This window comes from Uranotaenia lowii, chromosome 2 (assembly GCF_029784155.1).
Source record: "Uranotaenia lowii strain MFRU-FL chromosome 2, ASM2978415v1, whole genome shotgun sequence".
NCBI classification, from domain to species: Eukaryota; Metazoa; Arthropoda; class Insecta; order Diptera; family Culicidae; genus Uranotaenia; species Uranotaenia lowii.
In genome coordinates, this window is record NC_073692.1 from 61971546 (window position 1) to 61990756 (window position 19211).

At 37.7% G+C, this 19211-nt stretch overlaps 3 protein-coding genes across 3 annotated transcripts; all 3 read right to left on the minus strand.

Annotated features, from left to right (window-relative positions):
- Nucleotides 1-162: 162 nt before the first annotated feature.
- LOC129748372 (uncharacterized) lies at nt 163-1511 on the minus strand. Its single transcript, XM_055742974.1, has 2 exons — nt 540-1511; nt 163-448 (listed from the first exon to the last, which is right to left on the minus strand). Exons 1-2 carry the CDS (start codon nt 1425-1427, stop codon nt 326-328), a joined length of 1011 nt encoding a protein of 336 aa, XP_055598949.1. The 5' UTR covers nt 1428-1511; the 3' UTR covers nt 163-325.
- Nucleotides 1512-9376: 7865 nt separating this feature from the next.
- On the minus strand, nt 9377-10112 carry LOC129744839 (NADH dehydrogenase [ubiquinone] 1 alpha subcomplex subunit 13). Its single transcript, XM_055737568.1, has 3 exons — nt 10051-10112; nt 9884-9987; nt 9377-9794 (listed from the first exon to the last, which is right to left on the minus strand). Exons 2-3 carry the CDS (start codon nt 9978-9980, stop codon nt 9436-9438), a joined length of 456 nt encoding a protein of 151 aa, XP_055593543.1. The 5' UTR covers nt 9981-9987; nt 10051-10112; the 3' UTR covers nt 9377-9435.
- A 1116-nt stretch (nt 10113-11228) lies between these two features.
- Nucleotides 11229-14723, minus strand: LOC129741461 (zinc finger protein 236-like). Its single transcript, XM_055733196.1, has 3 exons — nt 14251-14723; nt 12464-13732; nt 11229-12399 (listed from the first exon to the last, which is right to left on the minus strand). Exons 1-3 carry the CDS (start codon nt 14721-14723, stop codon nt 11457-11459), a joined length of 2685 nt encoding a protein of 894 aa, XP_055589171.1. The 3' UTR covers nt 11229-11456.
- Between the last annotated feature and the right edge of the window lie 4488 nt (nt 14724-19211).

Here is a 19211-nt window from a genome sequence, read left to right on the forward strand (position 1 = left end):
AAAAAAAAAAAAAAGAAACAAAAACGACAAAAATACAATTTTTTTTTTTTTTTTTAACAATTCTTTATTTGAAACGGCTCATACCTTCAGGCTTTAAGGAGCCAAAATCGATTTTGGTTGTTTACAATTGATTTCTTAACTTAACACTTTGTGAGAGGAGAAAGGAAGATAGAAAGGGAAATATGAAAATAAAAAAGAAATTATAGACGAAGATCGATAGCTTTTAGAAAAAGGTAGATTTCTAACATATAGTCCAAATCTAGCACAGCTAGTACATCTCTCACTGGAACATTAGGTGGTTTTCCTCGGGCCCTAAGGGAGTCTATTAAATTCGTTCTGGCGACAAGATGGACCTCACACGACCAAACAATATGCTCGATGTCATGGTAACCTTGGCCGCAACTACACAAATTGCTGCCAGCAATGTCAAAACGATAGAGTACCGCGTCTAAGGAACAATGATTGGACATGAGACGGGAAAATATACGAATAAAATCCCGACTCAGGTCCAATCTATTAAACCAGGGTTTAAGGCTTACCTTTGGGATAATCGAGTGGAGCCACCGACCATCCTCATCCTCGTCCCATTTGCGCTGCCAGTTGACAAGAGAGTTCCCTCGTACCAAGAAGTAGAATTCGTTGAAGACGATTTCACGTGGATACGTGTCGCCTTCCGTCGCCCCCACCTTTGCCAGAGAGTCTGCCTTCTCATTGCCCACTATCGAGCAATGAGAGGGAACCCAAACAAAGGTGATTGAAAAGCGACGTCTTGTTAAAGCACTCAAAATATCCCGTATCTTCTCTAGGAAGAACGGCGAGTGCTTTCCCGGTCGTATTGAGTGTATTGCGTCAACTGAGCTTAGACTATCCGTTACAATGTAGTAGTGCCCAACAGGCCGTGAGGCGATGCTCTCCAAGGCCCAGTGAATAGCAGCTAACTCTGCTATATATACAGAGCATGGTGACTGGAGGTTATAAGAGGCGCTAGTTGTTTCGTTGAAAACTCCAAATCCCGTTGATTCCTCAATTAGAGACCCATCGGTAAAGTAAATTTTGTCAGCATCGACGTGTCTATATTTAGCTTCGAAAATTTTTGGAATCAGAAGTGGGCGATGCGAATCCGGGATTCCACGAATATCCTGCTGCATAGACAAATCAAACTGGACAGAAGAATTATCGTAGTCTGGGCTGAAAACACGAGTTGGAGAGTACGAAGAAGGGTTTACCTGCATTGACATGAGGACATGGTATATAGACATAAATCTGGTATGAAGATTTTGCTCTAGTAACCTTTCAAAATTAACGATCACCAATGGGTTCATGACCTCACACCTGATGAGGAACCGAAGTGATAGTAGATTGTATCGATCTTTCAAAGGGAGTATTCCTGCCAAAACTTCAAGACTCATGTTGTGCGTTGAGGGCATACAGCCCAAAGCGATGCGAAGACAACGGTATTGGATACGCTCGAGTTTGATGAGGTGAGTTTTGGCAGCCGACTGGAAACAGAAGCTACCATATTCCATCACTGAAAGAATAGTTGTTCGATACAATTTTAAAAGATCTTCTGGATGGGCTGACAAAAATACAATACTGAAAAAGATACCACGAAAAATAACAAAAATTGTAATGAACTAGATTTAAGCACACAACTGAAAATAATCAAAACTAGTTAAACGAGCTTCTTAAAGCCTCAAGGAATGAGCCCTTTTTAAATGAAGAGGAAAAATTAGGAAAATAAAAGAAAACCACAAAAAACGGCACGAACGATAAAATAAACAAAAATAATAAAGATGAAAAAACAACAAAAAATGACAATTTACACCAGAAAAATAAATGACAAAAATTACCAAACGACGATCAATGGAAACAAACAACAAAAATTTAAGAAAAAAGACAGAAAACTATAAAAATTATAAAATAACTAAGTATACGAAAATAAAAAATTACAGAAATACTACAAAAGAATCCGAAAGAGCATAAACGAAAAAAAATACATATGGCTTTTGAAATAAACCACAATGATAACAAAAACAAGGATTTTTTTAGAGACCGTTTAAACTCAGGGTCAAAAATATGGAATTTCCTGCAAGTTTTTACGGGAAGATTACATGTTTTTTATATCAGCAAATATTTTTCAACAAATGAAAATTTCATAATTAAAACCCTGTTGATGACTTTTTATTAAATAAAAAGGTATTTTGTATTAAACAAAACATGCGAAATGAGCTCAAATTCTACTTATAATTATTAATTTCCAGGTGAATTATCTATACAAACTGACAGAACAGGCGGATAGGCAAGCATTAGATGAGCTTCGTAGGATAAAGTTTTGGATAGGTGTTGAAAACTGTAAGTCTAGGGCATTTTTGTATTGGAAAGCATGAAAGTGTGTACCATGCCACACTTTGCCTTTGCCGTACAACAGACTACTCTGCATAGGAAGCGTGATCGACTTTTGATCAACACATTCGTAAACACAGCAGGCTTTAAATATGCCCGATTGTGTATTCACAGTACACAATCCAACTGGCCTGCTGTGTTTAGGAATGTGTTGATCAAAAGTCGCCTGCCATTGAATTTCCCTGATTGCCCTGATGAATATGCCTGATTTTGACTGATTTTTGCGAATGTGATTAAAAATGGGTAGTTAGGAACTGGATTAGGTACCATTGCTGAAATTAAAAAGTGAAAATGTGGCTGAATCAAAGCAATCGAAGGGAATTGAAGAGGGAATCTTTCGATTGCTTTGATTCAGTAGATTTATTCAACCAAGTAGGCTCACAACACATTTTAAAGTGAACATGTGGAACGATGACCAAAACAAAGGTCATCACGTTGAGCGAAAAATCCGTTACTTTAACGTAGCCTGATTTTGCCTGATTTTTATTTTACCAGTTCCCTGATTTAAGAAAAAAAATGTTGGCAACCCTGCTCACGACACGACAGCTCAGCCGTCGTGTGTGTGCGTGTTTTAAGGATGATGGAGGGAGAGTGCCAACTCGGAAAGGCCTACCAACCGAGAGAGTGTCGTGCTCGCAATGACCGGCTACACATCTCCCCCCTACACAAAAATATAAAAAACACAAACAGTTATTTGCAAAATTTATAGGTAATAAAATGCAAATACAAGGATATTTCATTTCTTTTTTTTATCTTTTACAAAACAATTTTGTAAACGCAGTAAACATTTTTTGGTGCTTATATTCATGTCAATATTTTAATCTTTTGTTATCAGAGCAGGACTCCATTTCCCAGTTAATCTTTTGTTTCAATGGCTACTCACCGAATGTATAGTAAACTAACGAACAATGTTTCTTATCTACATACTTAGAAGAATGCACTCTATAACAGAGTATTATCGATTTGCGTGAACAAGGGTTAAACTGACGGAAACATCTTTTCCTGAACTCAATGAATTTCGAAAGGAGATATGCCCTCCCAATCATTGTGGAACTTCGAAAAAAGACAGTTGGGCGACTTCAACAGTTTCGATTTGTCATTCCAGTCCTTCCGAACTAAACGATACGGAAGGGTTATCCAAACCGACTTTTATTTACTCGACATCTTGCTACAGAAAACTTCAATTTAATCCTGATCTAATTCGCTATCAAAAAAACTTTTTTACTAGACTGTTCAAATTGGCGATTTCAAACCAACATTTTTCGTATTTAAAAGATCCTTTTTTTTAAGGTACCCTGCCTCACAAAGTGAACCTTCTTGTTGGTCATCCCGATCCAACGCAAATTCATTAAGTGATCCTTCAGAACGCTCTCCAAGTTGGTCCTTCTGATCTAACGCACATTCATAAAGTAAACAACTCACTCTCACTCACTCACTCACTCACCACCACACACACTCTTCATGTCTGTCCTCCCGATCCAACGCAAATTTATAAAGTGAACCTTCAGAACACTCTGCAAGTTTGTCCTCCCGATCCAACGTTAATTCAGAACACTATTCATAAAGTGAACCTCCAGAACCTCCAGAAGTGAACCTTCAGAAAACTCTTCAAGTTAGTCCTCCCGATCCAACCCAGAACAGTGAACCTCCAGAACACTCTTCATGGCGGTCCTCCCGATCCAACGCAAATTTAAAAAGTGAACCTCCTCAACACTCTTAAAGTTGGTCCTCCCGATCCAACGCAAATTATAAAGTGAATCCTCAGAACACTCTTCAAGTTGGTCCTCCCGATCCAGCGCAAATTATAAAGTGAATCTTCAGAACACTCCCCAAGCAACCAGAATTCCCTTAAAACGTGCTCATAGAAGCTTAATCAGCCCTTTTCCATGTTCCTAGAGAATTCTATACAGCCCAAAATTTAAGTTCTTAAAGCTACTTTAAAGTTCGTTAAAGAAGCTGTAGAGAATGCTAATCAGCCCTTAAGGGAATGTCTAAAAACTTCTACGCGCTGAAAAAAAAATCGGTTTGACAGATTGCTCTGACAACCAGATGATTGACCGGTCTAGCTTGGTTTAACTCATTGATTTATATTTTTACATTATTTTTATTACAAAGAAACTGCTATTCGACTAAGGAATCGAACCACTGCTCTCTTACATGAAACGAAACTCCGCTAACCCCCTGACCAAACCAGCGTTACTTTTAGAGGTTGTTTAAAGTGGTATTTAAATAAAATGTTTTTTTTGAATATTTTTACTCGATTAGAATTAGAGTTTCAATTTTGGAAATGAATTATAGAAGAAAAAATACACAAGCATATTCGTCATAAAATTTTATTTATCATAACTATACTCAACACACATACGCGAGAGATTATCTTTTTACCGAAAACAGCAGGAGCTTCCGGCTGCGTGTGGGTATTATCTGAAACACTGGCGTTGATTTTATAGAACGAATGCTATCCGTCGTTCCTGGTTTGATGTTGTATTTACCGAGGGGTGGACACCGGTCTTGGATGGAACGGTATATAATTTTTCGGCTCTACTTCTATCCGTCACAGTATTTGCCAAATCCGGCCGGAACCAGACCCATTCGAACGATGATGATTTCCAAATGTTAGCTCCTGCTGCTCCTGGTCCATTTTGATGGCTCTGATCCTCGATTTTACGCGGAAGAAACAATAAACAACGGATCAATTACACTAGTTTACAAAATTTAAAAAAAATCGTGAACTTGATTAACTGACCAATATTTTTAATGTAAAATCGGGCGCTGAATCCGAAAATGAAATTCAAAAAAATCTCAGTAGAACCGTTTTTGAGTTATGCTCCAATTTTGAAATTTCGGAAAAATTAAAAAAGTTATTGTACTTAGATTGAAATATCTCGGACGGCATAACAGTAATTTGAAATCCCTCTTTTGCATATTGAAGGTGAATAAATTTTCTATCGATCATTTGAACACTGTTTTCGCGTTTGACCAACAGTATTGTTGATATTAGTGACTTTATGAGAAAAAAAATTATAAAAAACGCATTTTTTTAGAGAAAATTTTGCTTTAACAAAAGTTTTAGACTCAATAAAAGCATTTAAAAAATCTGATTTTCTTTTGCTTTTAAATGTCTTTTTAAAACAAAGATTTCAAGTGGTTGTTTATCAAAATCGATTGAAAATTGAAGAAGTTATGGCCACTTTACCATAACTGTAACTTTTGCAGTTTTTAATAATTTAACGAAACGGAGTACACTTATAATAGTATAGGAAGAATAACACATGGTAAATCTCACTCGCTCCAAGTCTAAATTATTTATTAGCTCACCAGAAGGTCACATGCCAAGTTTCAGGAAAATCTGACCATAGGGAGGGGTTGCTTGAGTCTCAAACGTGAATACAATTTTGAGGTTTTCTGCCCGGCAGGAACAAAAAATACTGGTTTTTCATCAATAACTTTTTTCATCACCAGCCGATTGTTTGTTATGGTTGATTTTCTTAAACCCTAAGTTGAGAGAAATATTTCACCCGAAGACTGCAACACGATTGGACTTGAAGTAAAAAAGTTATTGCAGTTCAAAGGCCGCAAATTTTGTTCAAAACGCAATGAGTACTTTTTACTCATTGCGTTTTATACGAGAATTTTCGACCAAAACACAATCTTTGAACCGCAATAACTTTTCTGTTTCAAACCCAATCGAGTTACAGTCTTCGGGTGAAATATTTGTCTCAACTTAGGCTTTAAGAAAATCAACCATAATAAATAATCAGCTAGTGATGAAAGAAGTTATTGATGAAAAACCAGTATTTTTCGTTCCTTCCGGGCAAAATACCTCAAAATTGTATTCACGTTTGAGACTCAAGCAACCCCACGCTATGATCAAATCTTCCTGAAACTTGGCATGTGACCTTCTGGTAAGCTAATAAATAATTTTGACTTGGAGCGAGTGAGATTTATCATGTTTTATTCTTCCTATACTATTATAAGTGTACAGCGGTTTGTTAAATTATGAAAAACTACAAAAAATACTATCATGGTAAAGTAGCCATAACTTCTTCAATTTTCAACCAATTTTGATAAATAACCACTTGAAATCTTTGTTCTAAATTGAAATTCAAGCGCAAAAGAAAATGAGATTTTTTAAATGCTACCATCGAGTCTAAAACTTTCGTTAAAGCAAAATTTTCTCTAAAAAAATGCGTTTTTTATAATTTTTTTTCTCATAAAGTCACTAATATCAACAATACTGTTGGTCAAACGCGAAAACAGTGTTCAAATGATCGATAGAAAATTTATTCACCTTCAATATGCAAAAGAGGGATTTCAAATTACTGTTATGCCGTCCGAGATATTTCAATCTAAGTACAATAACTTTTTTAATTTTTCCGAAATTTCAAAATTGGAGCATAACTCAAAAACGGTTCTACTGAGATTTTTTTGAATTTCATTTTCGGATTCAGCGCCCGATTTCACATAAGAAATGACCTTCAGTTTACTGAGTTCAAAAATGCTGTAAACTAGTGTTATTAGATAATATTTTTATATAATTGATTGCTGTTTTTACAGTTTTTAGTTCTTCTCATGTAAACAATCAACATATGTGAATTTTGATAGACAGGTGGCAGAAAATTTTGACATGTCTCTTAAAAGGTGCAAACAAGTTCTTCGCGTTACCAAGATGGTTCCGTAACGGTTCATTAGAAAGTGCTAAGCGAACGTTTGCGCCTTTCTTGAATGAAGTTTCGTAAGATGCGCTTAGAAGTTCCGTAATCATCTTTTTCACCTTTTCAAAGGCGCTGAAGGTTTCTAGGTAACTTTTAAGGTAATATGAGCACCTGAAAGTCTCAAAACATCTTTTTTCAGCCAAATACGAACTTTGTAATTCCATGCTTAAGTAAGTGAGCGACTTTTGGTTGCTTGGGTCTTCAAGTTGGTCCTCCCGATCCAACGTAAACTCATAAAGTGAACCTACAGAACACTCTTCAAGACACAAAATGACTCAAATAGGAGGAAAATATTGAAATGACCGAAATGACTAAAACGACAGGAAAATGGAAACATCGACAACTAATTACAAGAAAAAAAAAATAAGAGTAATAAATGGTCGGGATTCGACCAGACCGAACTGAACGCCATCAGCATTTTTTCGAGACACTTGAACTTTATGTGCAAATATTTCCATCTAGGAACAAAATATTTGTTGTTTATGTGCTAGAATCAAAAGTTTATAACTCCATTAACTTATTTTAGTCAATCGTATTTTGTTTTGCGATCTAGGATATAAATATCTTGAGATTTAGTTTATATTGTTTTTAAAAATTTAAAAGGTTACCATCGAATTTAGATCGATGAAATAAAATTTTCAGAAAAATGCATTTTTATCGTTTGTTTTTATATCACAAATTCGCAACGCAAAAATTAAAGTTCAAGTGATCAATAGCAAATTTTTGAACTTCGATATGCAAAAGAAAACAGATTTCAAAATTATGATATGCTTTCCGAGATATTAAAATCTTACTACATACAGTATTTTTAATATTTTTCCATAATTTCATATTTGAAGCCTAACAGTGAAAATAATTCCTATCCCCCTCCTATCCCAACCACTTCCCCTTCAAACCCCTTCCAACCCATTAGTTTAAAGAAAAGAATTGACCCACGGCACATAAGAACTTGTAAAAAGTAAAAGGCCTTAATAAAGAATATTATTTGGAAGCCTAACTCAAAAACTGTTCAACTGTGATTGTTTTGAATTTATTTTTGGATTCAGCGCCCTATTTTACATTAAAAATGATCTTCAGTTTACTTAGTTAAAAAATACCGACAATGAAACACAAAAATTACAAATAGGAAAAAACAACAAATGCGTGTGAGCGTAAACCATAAAAATAAAATTATAAACCATACAAAATTAACAGCAAATATTGAAAAAATTGATTTAAGACAAAATTCCAAAACAACACCCATCACAAAACTAATGACAATGACAAAAATATATTTAAAATTCAAAAACGACCAAAATGACAAAAATTGAAAAAACAGAGTTGAGTTAATAAGAAAATAAAAAATAATTCTGAAAAAAAATGTAAATTGACAAAAAAAAAAAAATGAAAATAACACCAACAGAAAAGACAAATAATACAAATACAAATGAAAATATCACAAAACTTGAATGCCTGTCAAATATTACGAAAATAAGCAATTAGATAAGGATTACACAAAAATCAGAAAAGACGAAAACATAATAGTGAGAAAAGCGGCGCAAACACCAGAAAAAAGACGAAATGATTAGTGAATCAATTACAATCATGGGAAAATAATAAAAAATTGACAGACAAATTTCAAAAAAGAAAACCTAAGATGACAAGAATGAAGTTGAAAAATATTCAAATGTGACAATGAAACTATTTTATAAATTGGCATTTTGTATCGGTTCAATTTTTGTGACTTGTTAAATATTTCATATTCTGCCTAACTAACGATTTTTGTCAATTTGTGCATTTTTTTTAAAATTAAATCAGTTTTGTCTGAACAACGCTCTGTACAATTTCCCACATAAAATGTATTGCCCACAGCCAAATGCCAAATGCATTAACAACTGTACGAAACAATTTTGAAAGGATTTTTCTCATCGAAGTTTTGATCCGATCAACGTGGCTAATTGAACGCTGTGCGCAATTGATCAGCAATTTAAAAAAAAACAGTCGTCTGAAAATAACAATACATTGTAAGGTACATGTAACAATTTTATGGAATTCAATGCTTTCCAGGACCTATCAAAATTGGAATACAAATAGGTATGTACCACCTTGTCTCAAATGTGGTCCAATTATACCCAATAAAAGTTCTATAAATGTTATTTCATTTTCTTTTCTTAGAAAAAATATTTCGAGCTTCAAGCAATATATCAGAGACCTCAGCACTCAGCTTTGACAGCTTTGAGAAGATTCTCTACTAGAGTTAAAACGAGGGTTAAATCATATTCATTTTAACCAATCTATTTATTTTCGATGCTTCCATTAGTCGGGAATCAAAGCCCGCCTACGTCAACAGCTTAACGTTCTTACGCTCAGCCGTATCTTTGTAGGCACTGTGCACATAGAACTCGTGGAAGCTGGGATCGATAAATTTATCCTTGGGGAAAGTTTTGTAAACCGGTTCACCGTACCAGGTGCCAACTTCCCAGCCTTTAACGTTCTTCATCAGATCGGCTTCCTCATCCCGGTTGCGGCGTAGCTGCTTCAGATATTCACGATCCCGTTCGGCGACCAACAGCGAAAAGATCACGTTCCGGGCCGAACGCATTTCGATTTCATTCTGGTGCACCTCTTTACAGTTCAGATAGTACAGCGATATTCCGAATGTGGTTGCTCCGGCGTAGGCCGCAATTAACTGCCAACCTGGAAGGGTAATTTAGATTTATATTACCAACAATGGTTGGATTCTAAACAAATGGTGACATAACAGCGCCGAATGTAATCAACCTTACCTTTAAAGTATTTCTTGGCCGGGATGCGGGCAAAGGGGATGCTCTGATAGCCACCCTTCGGTGGCATATCCTGTAACTTGGCTGGAGCAGCACTCATTGCGGGACTGTAACAGGAAAATAACAATTGAAACTAAAATGCATCAAAATTAAACGATTTGTACGATAACCTTTGCGAGAAACGACCAGCTGTGTGCAAAACTGAAGACAAAATTTTGCTTTGTTATGACTTTTGTCAGTGAAACGCGAGTTGAATCGGTTGAACCGGTTCAAATATATCGCGCGACTTGAAGAATGTTGCATCGCGTATCGGGAAGTCACAAATTACGAAATAAAATTTGCGATCGATTTTACAAACATCATTCAAGAAATTATATGTTATTAATTATTCCCCCGAATTAATTTAACTTAAAATATGAACAATTTTAACTTGGGTGACATTTTTAAATTAAAATTTATGTCAGATATCAATGACCTTATCGTTGTCTAAACAAATTTGATTTTGTAAAGCTGTGTCATTTATTAAGATTCTTCGAAATTGACTTTTTAGATATGTTGCACTCAGACTAATTTTCTATAGTGATTTTTCCATTGAAATCAAAATTATGAGATGCAATGAAGCGCATTTTGATGAAAAAATTATTAAGTATTGATTCATCTTCTATCTTTCGATATAATCATCAGTTACACAATAACAACGCTATAAAAAACGAGTAACAATTTTGATTTTAAACATACAATTATTATGAATTCATAATTTTATAATATATATAGGTATTTGAATTTTTGTCATTGTTGAACGATTTCATCATTCTCCTCAACTTTAAAAATGGTATAAAACTTGAAAAAATTGAAACAAGAACACACTGAACATAAACGAAATTTACGGATATGGAACAATTTTGGCAGAATTAAGTGATCAAAATAGTCCGATTTCGATAATTTGAGGCTTAGAAAATAAAATGCCTAAATTTAAAAGTTACTTGTTTTCACGTAAAATACCTGAACATAAAAGTTTCTGGCCCCACGTCATCAAATGAATGTACTGGAACTAAATTTAACGATAATCGAATGGCTTTTAAAAGAACAGTGAAAGCTACCACTGATAACAGTTGAAAACGAATTTAGTATTATTTCTAAAGTTATCTTTGATTAGGTCGTATGAACCAATATAAGTATGCTGCAAACGATTGATAAACATATACATATTCATTTTTGATAAAAACTTGCTCTCACTTGATCAAATTTTATCCAGAAAGGCTTTTAGCATAATATTGTATTTTAAAGGACAAACTGCTTAAGAGTCTAAATCAAGGAAAATTTCTTTCAGCTTATCAACACGGCAGACTAAAGCCTACAAACATTTATTCTTGAAAATATCATAATCACTAAGATAGGATTGTACACTACAAGTAATGGATTGATACACTTTCAATTTTACTGAACAGACTAACAAAATAAGTTTCGATTCGAGTTTATTAGGATTGAAAACAAAAAAAAAGCAGACAAATATTCTAGTCTACGACACATTAGCAACTATATCTAGATTAACGCCAAAAAGTAGAAACACACAAAACTATTTCGATGGTTCAGATTTCACCTCAGCAGTGCCCCTGGTCCACTGGTGGTTATCATCGTTTCCACCGAGTGGAGGACTTTCTAGCAAACGTTTCAAATTCGGTGAAGAGTCTCCGGCACCGGAAATGCGAGCTTTTCTAGCTGGTGGCAGATTGATGTCTTCCAGATCATCGGTTTTGGTGTTACTCCGCAGCGGACGTTTTCGTAGTTCCGCCCTAAGCGCTGGAAGTGCGTCCATATTGGATTTTCCTACTGAGGAGCTCACCTCTTCCGATTGCGCAGAATCAGCAGGTTCCTTTTTTACCTTCACCTGTTGGGAGGAACTGACCTCGTTGTTGCTGGCGATCGAAGCAAGATTTTGCTCTCGCAAGCGTGCCAACACGTTTGGAATTTCCGCTTTGTATTTCGCTAGGTCACGTGTTATTTCCAGTACCAGCTCTCTTCGGCGTTTGAGTATCGCGTCTGCCTTTTTCCTGTACGAAGTCACATTGTTTAAAAAGTTGGGATGCGATTTTTCGATGTGCTTCATGTAATTGAAAACGCTGTGCTGAACCTCCGAACATTCGGCACACTTGACCTTCACATGCGAGTGAGATGACAGGTGACCATTCAGGGAGGCCGACCGGGTGAAGGTTTTGAAGCAGACGATACAGGTGAAAGGCTGAACGGAGGTGTGTACCCGCATATGTGTGGCTAAGCTAATGCCGAGTGTGAACTTTTTGTTGCATTCTTTGCACTTGAACCGTCTCTCGGACCAATGTTTGCTTCGGATGTGCTGCCTTAGCCCAAAATGCTCGTTGAAAACTTTGGAGCAATAAACACATTGATATGGTCCCGCTGGACCAGTGTAAACCTTTGTAGCCGATGAACCATTTCCGTACGCAAAATGATTGAATATGGGAGTTTGCTGCGGGACTGAAGCAACTGGAGCTCGACGAAGGCTAAAATCAAAGTCAGATTTTGCATTGAACAATTTGGTTTAATAATTTTAAATGTAATTCTTACCTCTCTTCTAGCATTGGCATCCTTTTAAGAGGCGGCATTTGTTGTAAAGGTTCAAGCAGATCATCTTCTTCATCATCCTCGATCGTCTCCGGTGGTTCATCTTCTTGTGGTTCCAATTCATCTTGATTTCCTCGTTCCATTTCGTCTAACTGTTTGAGAAAATTTGGATCGACACTGGCAACGGCACTGATGACAAAATTGCTTTCGCCCAGTGTAGGCGTACTCTGACGGGATCCAGCTGACTCTGCACCGTTGCTATTGGTATTCAATAGTTGCGTCAATATAGGATTGTCGGAAACCGTTGAGTTCACCTCATCGTCTGCGATAGCACTCTCAGGCTCGAGTTTGATTTTTACTTCTGGTTCGGTGACAATTCTTTCCGGCGAACTCTGCACTTTACCAGATTTCGTAGCTGACGGCGAAAGGGATCTGGCATCGGTCTTGAGGGCTTCTATTAGCACTGATCCTTCTGGTCCACCGGTAGCACTGGACACAATCGGTGCCGATTGGTGGGCAGTCAGTTTGTGTTTCTGCAATGTGATATCTTTCTCAAAAACTTTTCCACATTGATCGCAGCGGTAATCTTTACCGGAGAAAATGTTTTTCTGTTTCAAGTGCACTCTCATGTGAAAGTATAGCTCGTGTTTTTGAAAATTCTTGTGGCACTCCACACATTTGTAGGGGTGCTCACTGTTTCCGCTCGCAATAAAAAGTTGGTTCGCGTTGAGAACGTTATTGTCTGATGATGTATTTACTGTCGAAGGACTTGCAGTCGGAAGTGAACGACGCACGGCAACTGGCCCTGATGGATTTATTCTAATGCCAGATTGGCTTGATCGGGGTGTGGGTGCGGCAACAGTTGGCGTTGGAGTTTGCCGCCGCTGGTTCATCTTATGCAAATTGACGTGGCTCCTGAAGTTTGGCAACGTAGAGTACATGGTTGTACAGTACCGACATTCGAATGGTGCTTCGGGAACGTGTGTCTCTTCGTGGATAACCAGCAGTTCGCGATCGAAGAAGGGTTCGTCACAAACGCAGCACTGAAAAGGTTGACCGCGCGACTCCTGAAAGGGTGACTGCTCTGTGAACAAGGATGCCGAAGCCGACCTCGGAGCCATGGCTGAGTTGCTGCCAGAAGACGAGGACATTCTGGAAATGCTGGTCTGCTCCTCTGGATGATAACGACGAATGTGAGATAGCAAGTTGCAAGATTGATTAAACCGTTGATCACAGCAAGGACATTGGTGTGGTTTTTCGCCGGTGTGGATTCTGGAAAGAGAAAGCATACATTGGTTTATTGAGAATAAATAATTAACCGATCAAGTAATCAACAACAAAACAACGAAAAAGGTCAGCTACATGACGGAAAATATGACTCAATAAATAACGAAGTATAATTCATATCTAGAGGTGTTTTGAAGTTCCGATTGAGGTATATCACGATCATTAAGATCATGTGATAAACTCATTAACAGCCTCTTGGTAAGAGATACAGTTTAGATACGTTCATGAAATTACTCGGTTAATTATCAGTATAAAAAATCCAAAAGAAATAGGATAGGTAAACAAACGTAAAAATTGATTGAATTTTAAGGATAATAGCAAGATAATGTCAGGGATATAGATATCCTGATTTCGATTCATCTTTTTATAAAAACTTTTCCAGATTATTGTAGCTTTATTCAGTGCCTAGTATTTGTGAAACAAAACTGCTTCGAACAAGTTTTGAATAATAATAAAGTTCTATATGCTCCTCCTAACTTTGATCGATTGACCACTGTCCTCACCTATAGTGAACCGTCAACGTGAACTGACGAATGAAAGCTTTCCCACAGATTTTGCACTCGAATGGCTTCGTTCCGGTGTGTATTTTCTTGTGACGAACGAGATATGCAGCCGAAACCACTCGTTTGCCACACACGTCACATTCGTGGACACCACTTCCACCTACTACGCTAGTACTACTACTACTACTACTACTACTTGCTTCATCATCTTTCAGGCTATCGCAATCATCCTCGACTGCTGCCTGATCTTCATTGCAAGCGTCGTAACAACTTTTAATTTTAGGAGGTTTGCCCGATACTTCATTTGGCACTAACATTGACTTCACCGGGCTGTCCAGGTTGATCTGGTGCAGCTCTACTTGATCTTGCTGATCGTGGCCGAACTGAAGATCTTCGTCCGCTTCCTGAGAACCGGCAGTGTTCGGGAAGTAGAAATCTTGTTCCGCCTTTATATGCTCGTTGGATTGATTCATAGTGCGCGTCTTTTCGCTCACCTCAAACCAGTATTTGTACGAAACACAATATCTGTAAAGGTGGAACAAAGCAGAGTATAAAAATATGATTAGGTATATTTTGCTTTTAATGATTCATGTTTTCAAAACAGTTTCTACCTTATCTGAAAACACTGCTCTACTTCCGAAGCGTTTTCAATAATATTTTTCTAAATAAAATCAACAACAACTACTATCCTATTTATGATCATGCTGACTAAACTGATCCCTAAACCTTCACCCAATTTTCTTTGAGGATTTTACGATGTTGCTCGAAATAACGCGAACAACACATTCAGGCTGGAGATTTTGGAAAAAAATTGCTGAGGCTGAATGCATGATGTTTCAAACTTATGAAATTTCATTGAGATTCCGATTTATGATTCATTTTGATATTCAAATTGAAAAGTCAGACAAAAACTTGAGATTTAAATATGAGATTTTAGTTCTAATGCAGATTCTAAGTTTCAAATTTCTGATTAAAAGAAATCACCTTTGATTTCTATTTAAGGGTTTTACGGCTGACAGATAAACTTATATAAAATTCAAGAATTTCCAATTACAGCATTTTATTATTTCGATTTTATAATTTGATTTTTTCAACACTTTACACGTTACATCTATGAGGCTAGGAATTTATACACCAAAAGAAAAGGTTTCATACCTCCACGCCAACCTTTGTTTGAGCAAGATTGTTAGACTTTTCCACGCTCGAATCCGAGGCATATCCGAAATATTTTATTTAAAAATCTGGCCTAATCCGGGTATGAGATTTCCAAATTTTCCAGCCAAAATCCAGGCATTATTTAGGCAAAACTCAAAAATTATTCTATAAAAATCAAGTTACAAAAAAATCGTTTATGTTAATTTTGACGGAAATCGCTCAAAACGCGTTTTTGGACGCAGAGGATGAAAATCCCGTATAAAAAAAAAAAAAAGAAAATCGGGCAAGGACCGAATTTTCTCAAATTTTGTTTTAAATATCCGGCAAATGCCGGTAAATACGGGTACCTAATCTGACAAGCTAGTGATAAAGCATACAGTGGATGAAAGTATTATTTAAATTGACATTTCCTTGTGCCAACACCAAACAACACAAATGCCATTTCTGGCATTAGATTCTGTCTATAGGTGAAAATTATGTAGGAAACATTATGCATATGTGTTTAAAAAGGATGTCCAGCGATGTATCATACCGGAATTCGCAAGCATTTCCAGTAAAAAAGCATAATGTTCCTATGCTACATTTTGAACATTTGTCATTTCTATCAGTTTTTATCCCATTTGAGATTCTCAGAACCAAAGGGGTGTACGTGAAGTGATAAATATGATAATCTATAGATTTCATCTCATCTCTACATTCCTTCTCACCTCTATTCTTTTATTTAGTTTCTACATGTCCTTCATCTCATCTCTACATTCCTTCTAAACTCTATTCTCAATAGACAGTCATTAGGTACAGCAATGCAAAACGGTCGTGTTTTTTCGCCTCTGCTAGTGTAGCTCAAAGACAGTGACGAAAAGTTTATTGTGCCAAAATTATTCGGGTGTGAATACCGTTCGGTAGTGAAACACGATTGTGATATTATCACTGATCACGCGATCACAGCTCAGTGATAAAATTTATGAATAATTGGGTGTGCAGTTGTCAGGAAAGCCGTTTCTATCTGTACGCATAGAACAAAGCCACCATTGACCTTGGACTTCAGCTGCTTGGAACAAAGGGCCACACGTTTGGTCGGGCCGAGAAGTTTGAGATTGGTATAGGGTTACCAGACGGATAAGTATTTGCAAAAAAAAAAATTTTTTTTTTCTTCTTCACTAGTTTTTTTTTTTAACTTATTCTTGTTTGTTATTTTGTTTGGTTTTATTATTCTTATCCACTTATTATTGATCCTCATTCTTTTAATTTTTTTTTCTTCTGATCTTATTTTAATTGCTAAATTTTATGACTACACACAGTGTAATACACAGTAGTAAAGGTTTCGTTCTCCACTTTTGCCCGTTATGTCGGAAAGCAAACGACTAACGGATGACGATGGCGAGGATGGTATGCATCCTCCATTCAAAGAGGGAATGCGCACGGAAGATAATCTTTTGGAGGAACCTCCTTCTCAAAATATCCCTATACAACCGATGTATCTTTCAGATACAGAAGATACTCCTGCCTCTGCTCCTGAACTAACTAAAACTCCTAATTCGTCAACACCCTTCATATTCGGTAATCCCCGCCCCCTTTTAACAAATGAAAGTTCAAAGTTACCGGAAACTACCCCTCGCCGTCGGGTTTACCAGTCTCAATCGACGGGACCCTGGGTAGTCTATATCCGGCCCAAACAGAATGGGAAACCACTTAATGTGATTTCAATCTCCCGAACCCTCGACCGATCGTACCCTTCCATAATCAACTACCAGTCGATGAGTCGGAACAAGATGCGCGTTGTCGCTGGTAGTCTGAAGGAAGCAAACGCCATTGCTTGTGACGAGAGGTTTACGATCGAGTACCGCGTTTACGTTCCCGCTCGTGACGTGGAAATCGACGGAGTGGTAACCGAAGAGGGTTTGACCGTCGATGACCTAATGGAATCAGGGGTTGGCCGATTCAAGGATCCTGCTCTTCCAACGGCCAAGGTGTTGGACGCGCGACAATTAAAATCAGCATCTGGCGAGGGGGAAAAACGAAAGTTTTCCCTGTCGAACTCTTTTCGGGTTACCTTTTCCGGCACTGCACTTCCTGATTACGTTGCGATCGGGAAGGTTCGTCTACCTGTGAGACTTTATGTGCCTTCGGTCATGTTCTGCCAGAAGTGCAAGCAGTTGGATCATACGGCCGCCTACTGCTGCAATCAGGCACGCTGCTCTAAGTGCGGGGAGAAGCATGAGGAAGCTTCGTGTACAACACCAGCGGCAAACAGGTGTTTGTATTGCACTGGTGAAGCATCTCATGCTCTCTCGGCGTGCCCTAAGTACATATCGCGCCGGGAAAAAATCAAGACTTCCTTGAAAAATCGAGTAAAAATGTCCTATAGAGACATGGTTCTGAAGTCTTTGCCAATCGTCTCAGAGAACCAGTTTGACCTTCTAAGTGACTGTGAGTCCGAAGGGGAGGATCCATGTGAAGGGACTTCAACTGGGCCATTTTTAAAAAATAATGTTTCACAGGCTCCAAAAAGGAAACGCATCACTAAAACACCAACCAAATTAGCTGCCAGCAAAATTAAAAATAAAAGAAATCCTCAAAGTGGAAATAGTAATTCTGCCCCTCCTATTCAGAGTCCTCCGGGTTTTAATCCGTCCCCGAAGGACTTCCCTCCACTTTCTGGGAAGTCAAAACCCCAGGCTTTCCTTCAGAATTCAGGCCCAGCAGTAACTAACAGGAATGCAACAATTTCCAGAGAAACTGCATCTGATCCATCGTCGAAAGGTTTTCCCAGCTTTTCGGCTGATGGTAAGATGAAATTCTCGGAAATTGTTGCGTTCATCCTGGACTTTTTCAGTGTACCAGCAGGATGGAGGACTATGATCAATATGTTTGTACCGCTTTTGAGAGAAGTCTTGAAAAAGAAAGCTCTCACCATGACCCTCATCGCAGAGACAATTTCTTTTGATGGCTAACTCATCCAATGAGGGAAGAGAAATTGTTTCTGTATTGCAATGGAACTGCAGGAGTATTTTACCAAAATTAGACGCACTCAAAATATTGGTACACAATTTGAATTGTGATGTGTTCGCCTTATGCGAAACTTGGCTTTCTCCTAACGTAGATTTCAACTTCCACAGCCACAACATTATTCGCCTGGACCGTGATGGTCAAAGAGGGGGTGGTGTTCTTTTGGGGATCAAGAAATGCCACTCTTTCTATCGTATTCCACTACAACCATCTCCAGGTATTGAAGTCGTTAGTTGCCAAGCTAGAATAAAAGGTCAAGACCTTTGTCTAGCCTCGGTTTATATTCCGCCATCTTCAAGCGTGAGCCGGAACCAATTGGCGAATATCATTTCTCTTCTCCCAGAACCCCGGTTAGTTCTGGGAGATTTTAACTCCCATGGCGTGGGCTGGGGTAGCTCACGTGATGATGATCGTGCTAACATTATTTATGAGCTGTGTGACGACTTCAACATGACTGTCTTAAACAATGGGGAAGTGACTCGAATTAATGGATCCCAATCACAGCATAGTATTTTAGACCTTTCTTTAGCTTCTTCCTCTCTGAGCTTGGATTGTACGTGGAAGGTAATCCAGGACCCTCAGGGAAGCGATCATTTGCCTATCCATATTTCTATCATCAGTGGTCGTAGTCCACCCGGAGAAATCAATATTCCTTATGACCTCACAAAGAATATAGATTGGAGAAAGTATGCATCGGGTGTTAGCGACGCCATCAACTCAACGAACGAACTACCTCCGGAGGCAGAGTATGGTTTCATCTCCGAGACGATTGTGGAATGTGCAATCGGGGCACAGGTCAG

Excerpts from the sequence above, each read along its gene's own strand:
- LOC129748372 (XM_055742974.1), bottom strand. The coding sequence starts at position 1,427 with ATGCCCTCAACGCACAACATGAGTCTTGAAGTTTTGGCAGGAATACTC. Across the intron at positions 449-539 it reads TCCACTCGATTATCCCAAAG|ACGCGGTACTCTATCGTTTT; the intron begins GTAAGCCTTAAA and ends ATTGTTCCTTAG.
- LOC129744839 (XM_055737568.1), bottom strand. The coding sequence starts at position 9,980 with ATGAGTGCTGCTCCAGCCAAGTTACAGGATATGCCACCGAAGGGTGGC. Across the intron at positions 9,795-9,883 it reads GGCCAAGAAATACTTTAAAG|GTTGGCAGTTAATTGCGGCC; the intron begins GTAAGGTTGATT and ends TTACCCTTCCAG.
- LOC129741461 (XM_055733196.1), bottom strand. The coding sequence starts at position 14,723 with ATGAATCAATCCAACGAGCATATAAAGGCGGAACAAGATTTCTACTTC. Across the intron at positions 13,733-14,250 it reads ACGTTGACGGTTCACTATAG|AATCCACACCGGCGAAAAAC; the intron begins GTGAGGACAGTG and ends TTCTCTTTCCAG. Across the intron at positions 12,400-12,463 it reads ATGCCAATGCTAGAAGAGAG|CCTTCGTCGAGCTCCAGTTG; the intron begins GTAAGAATTACA and ends CTTTGATTTTAG.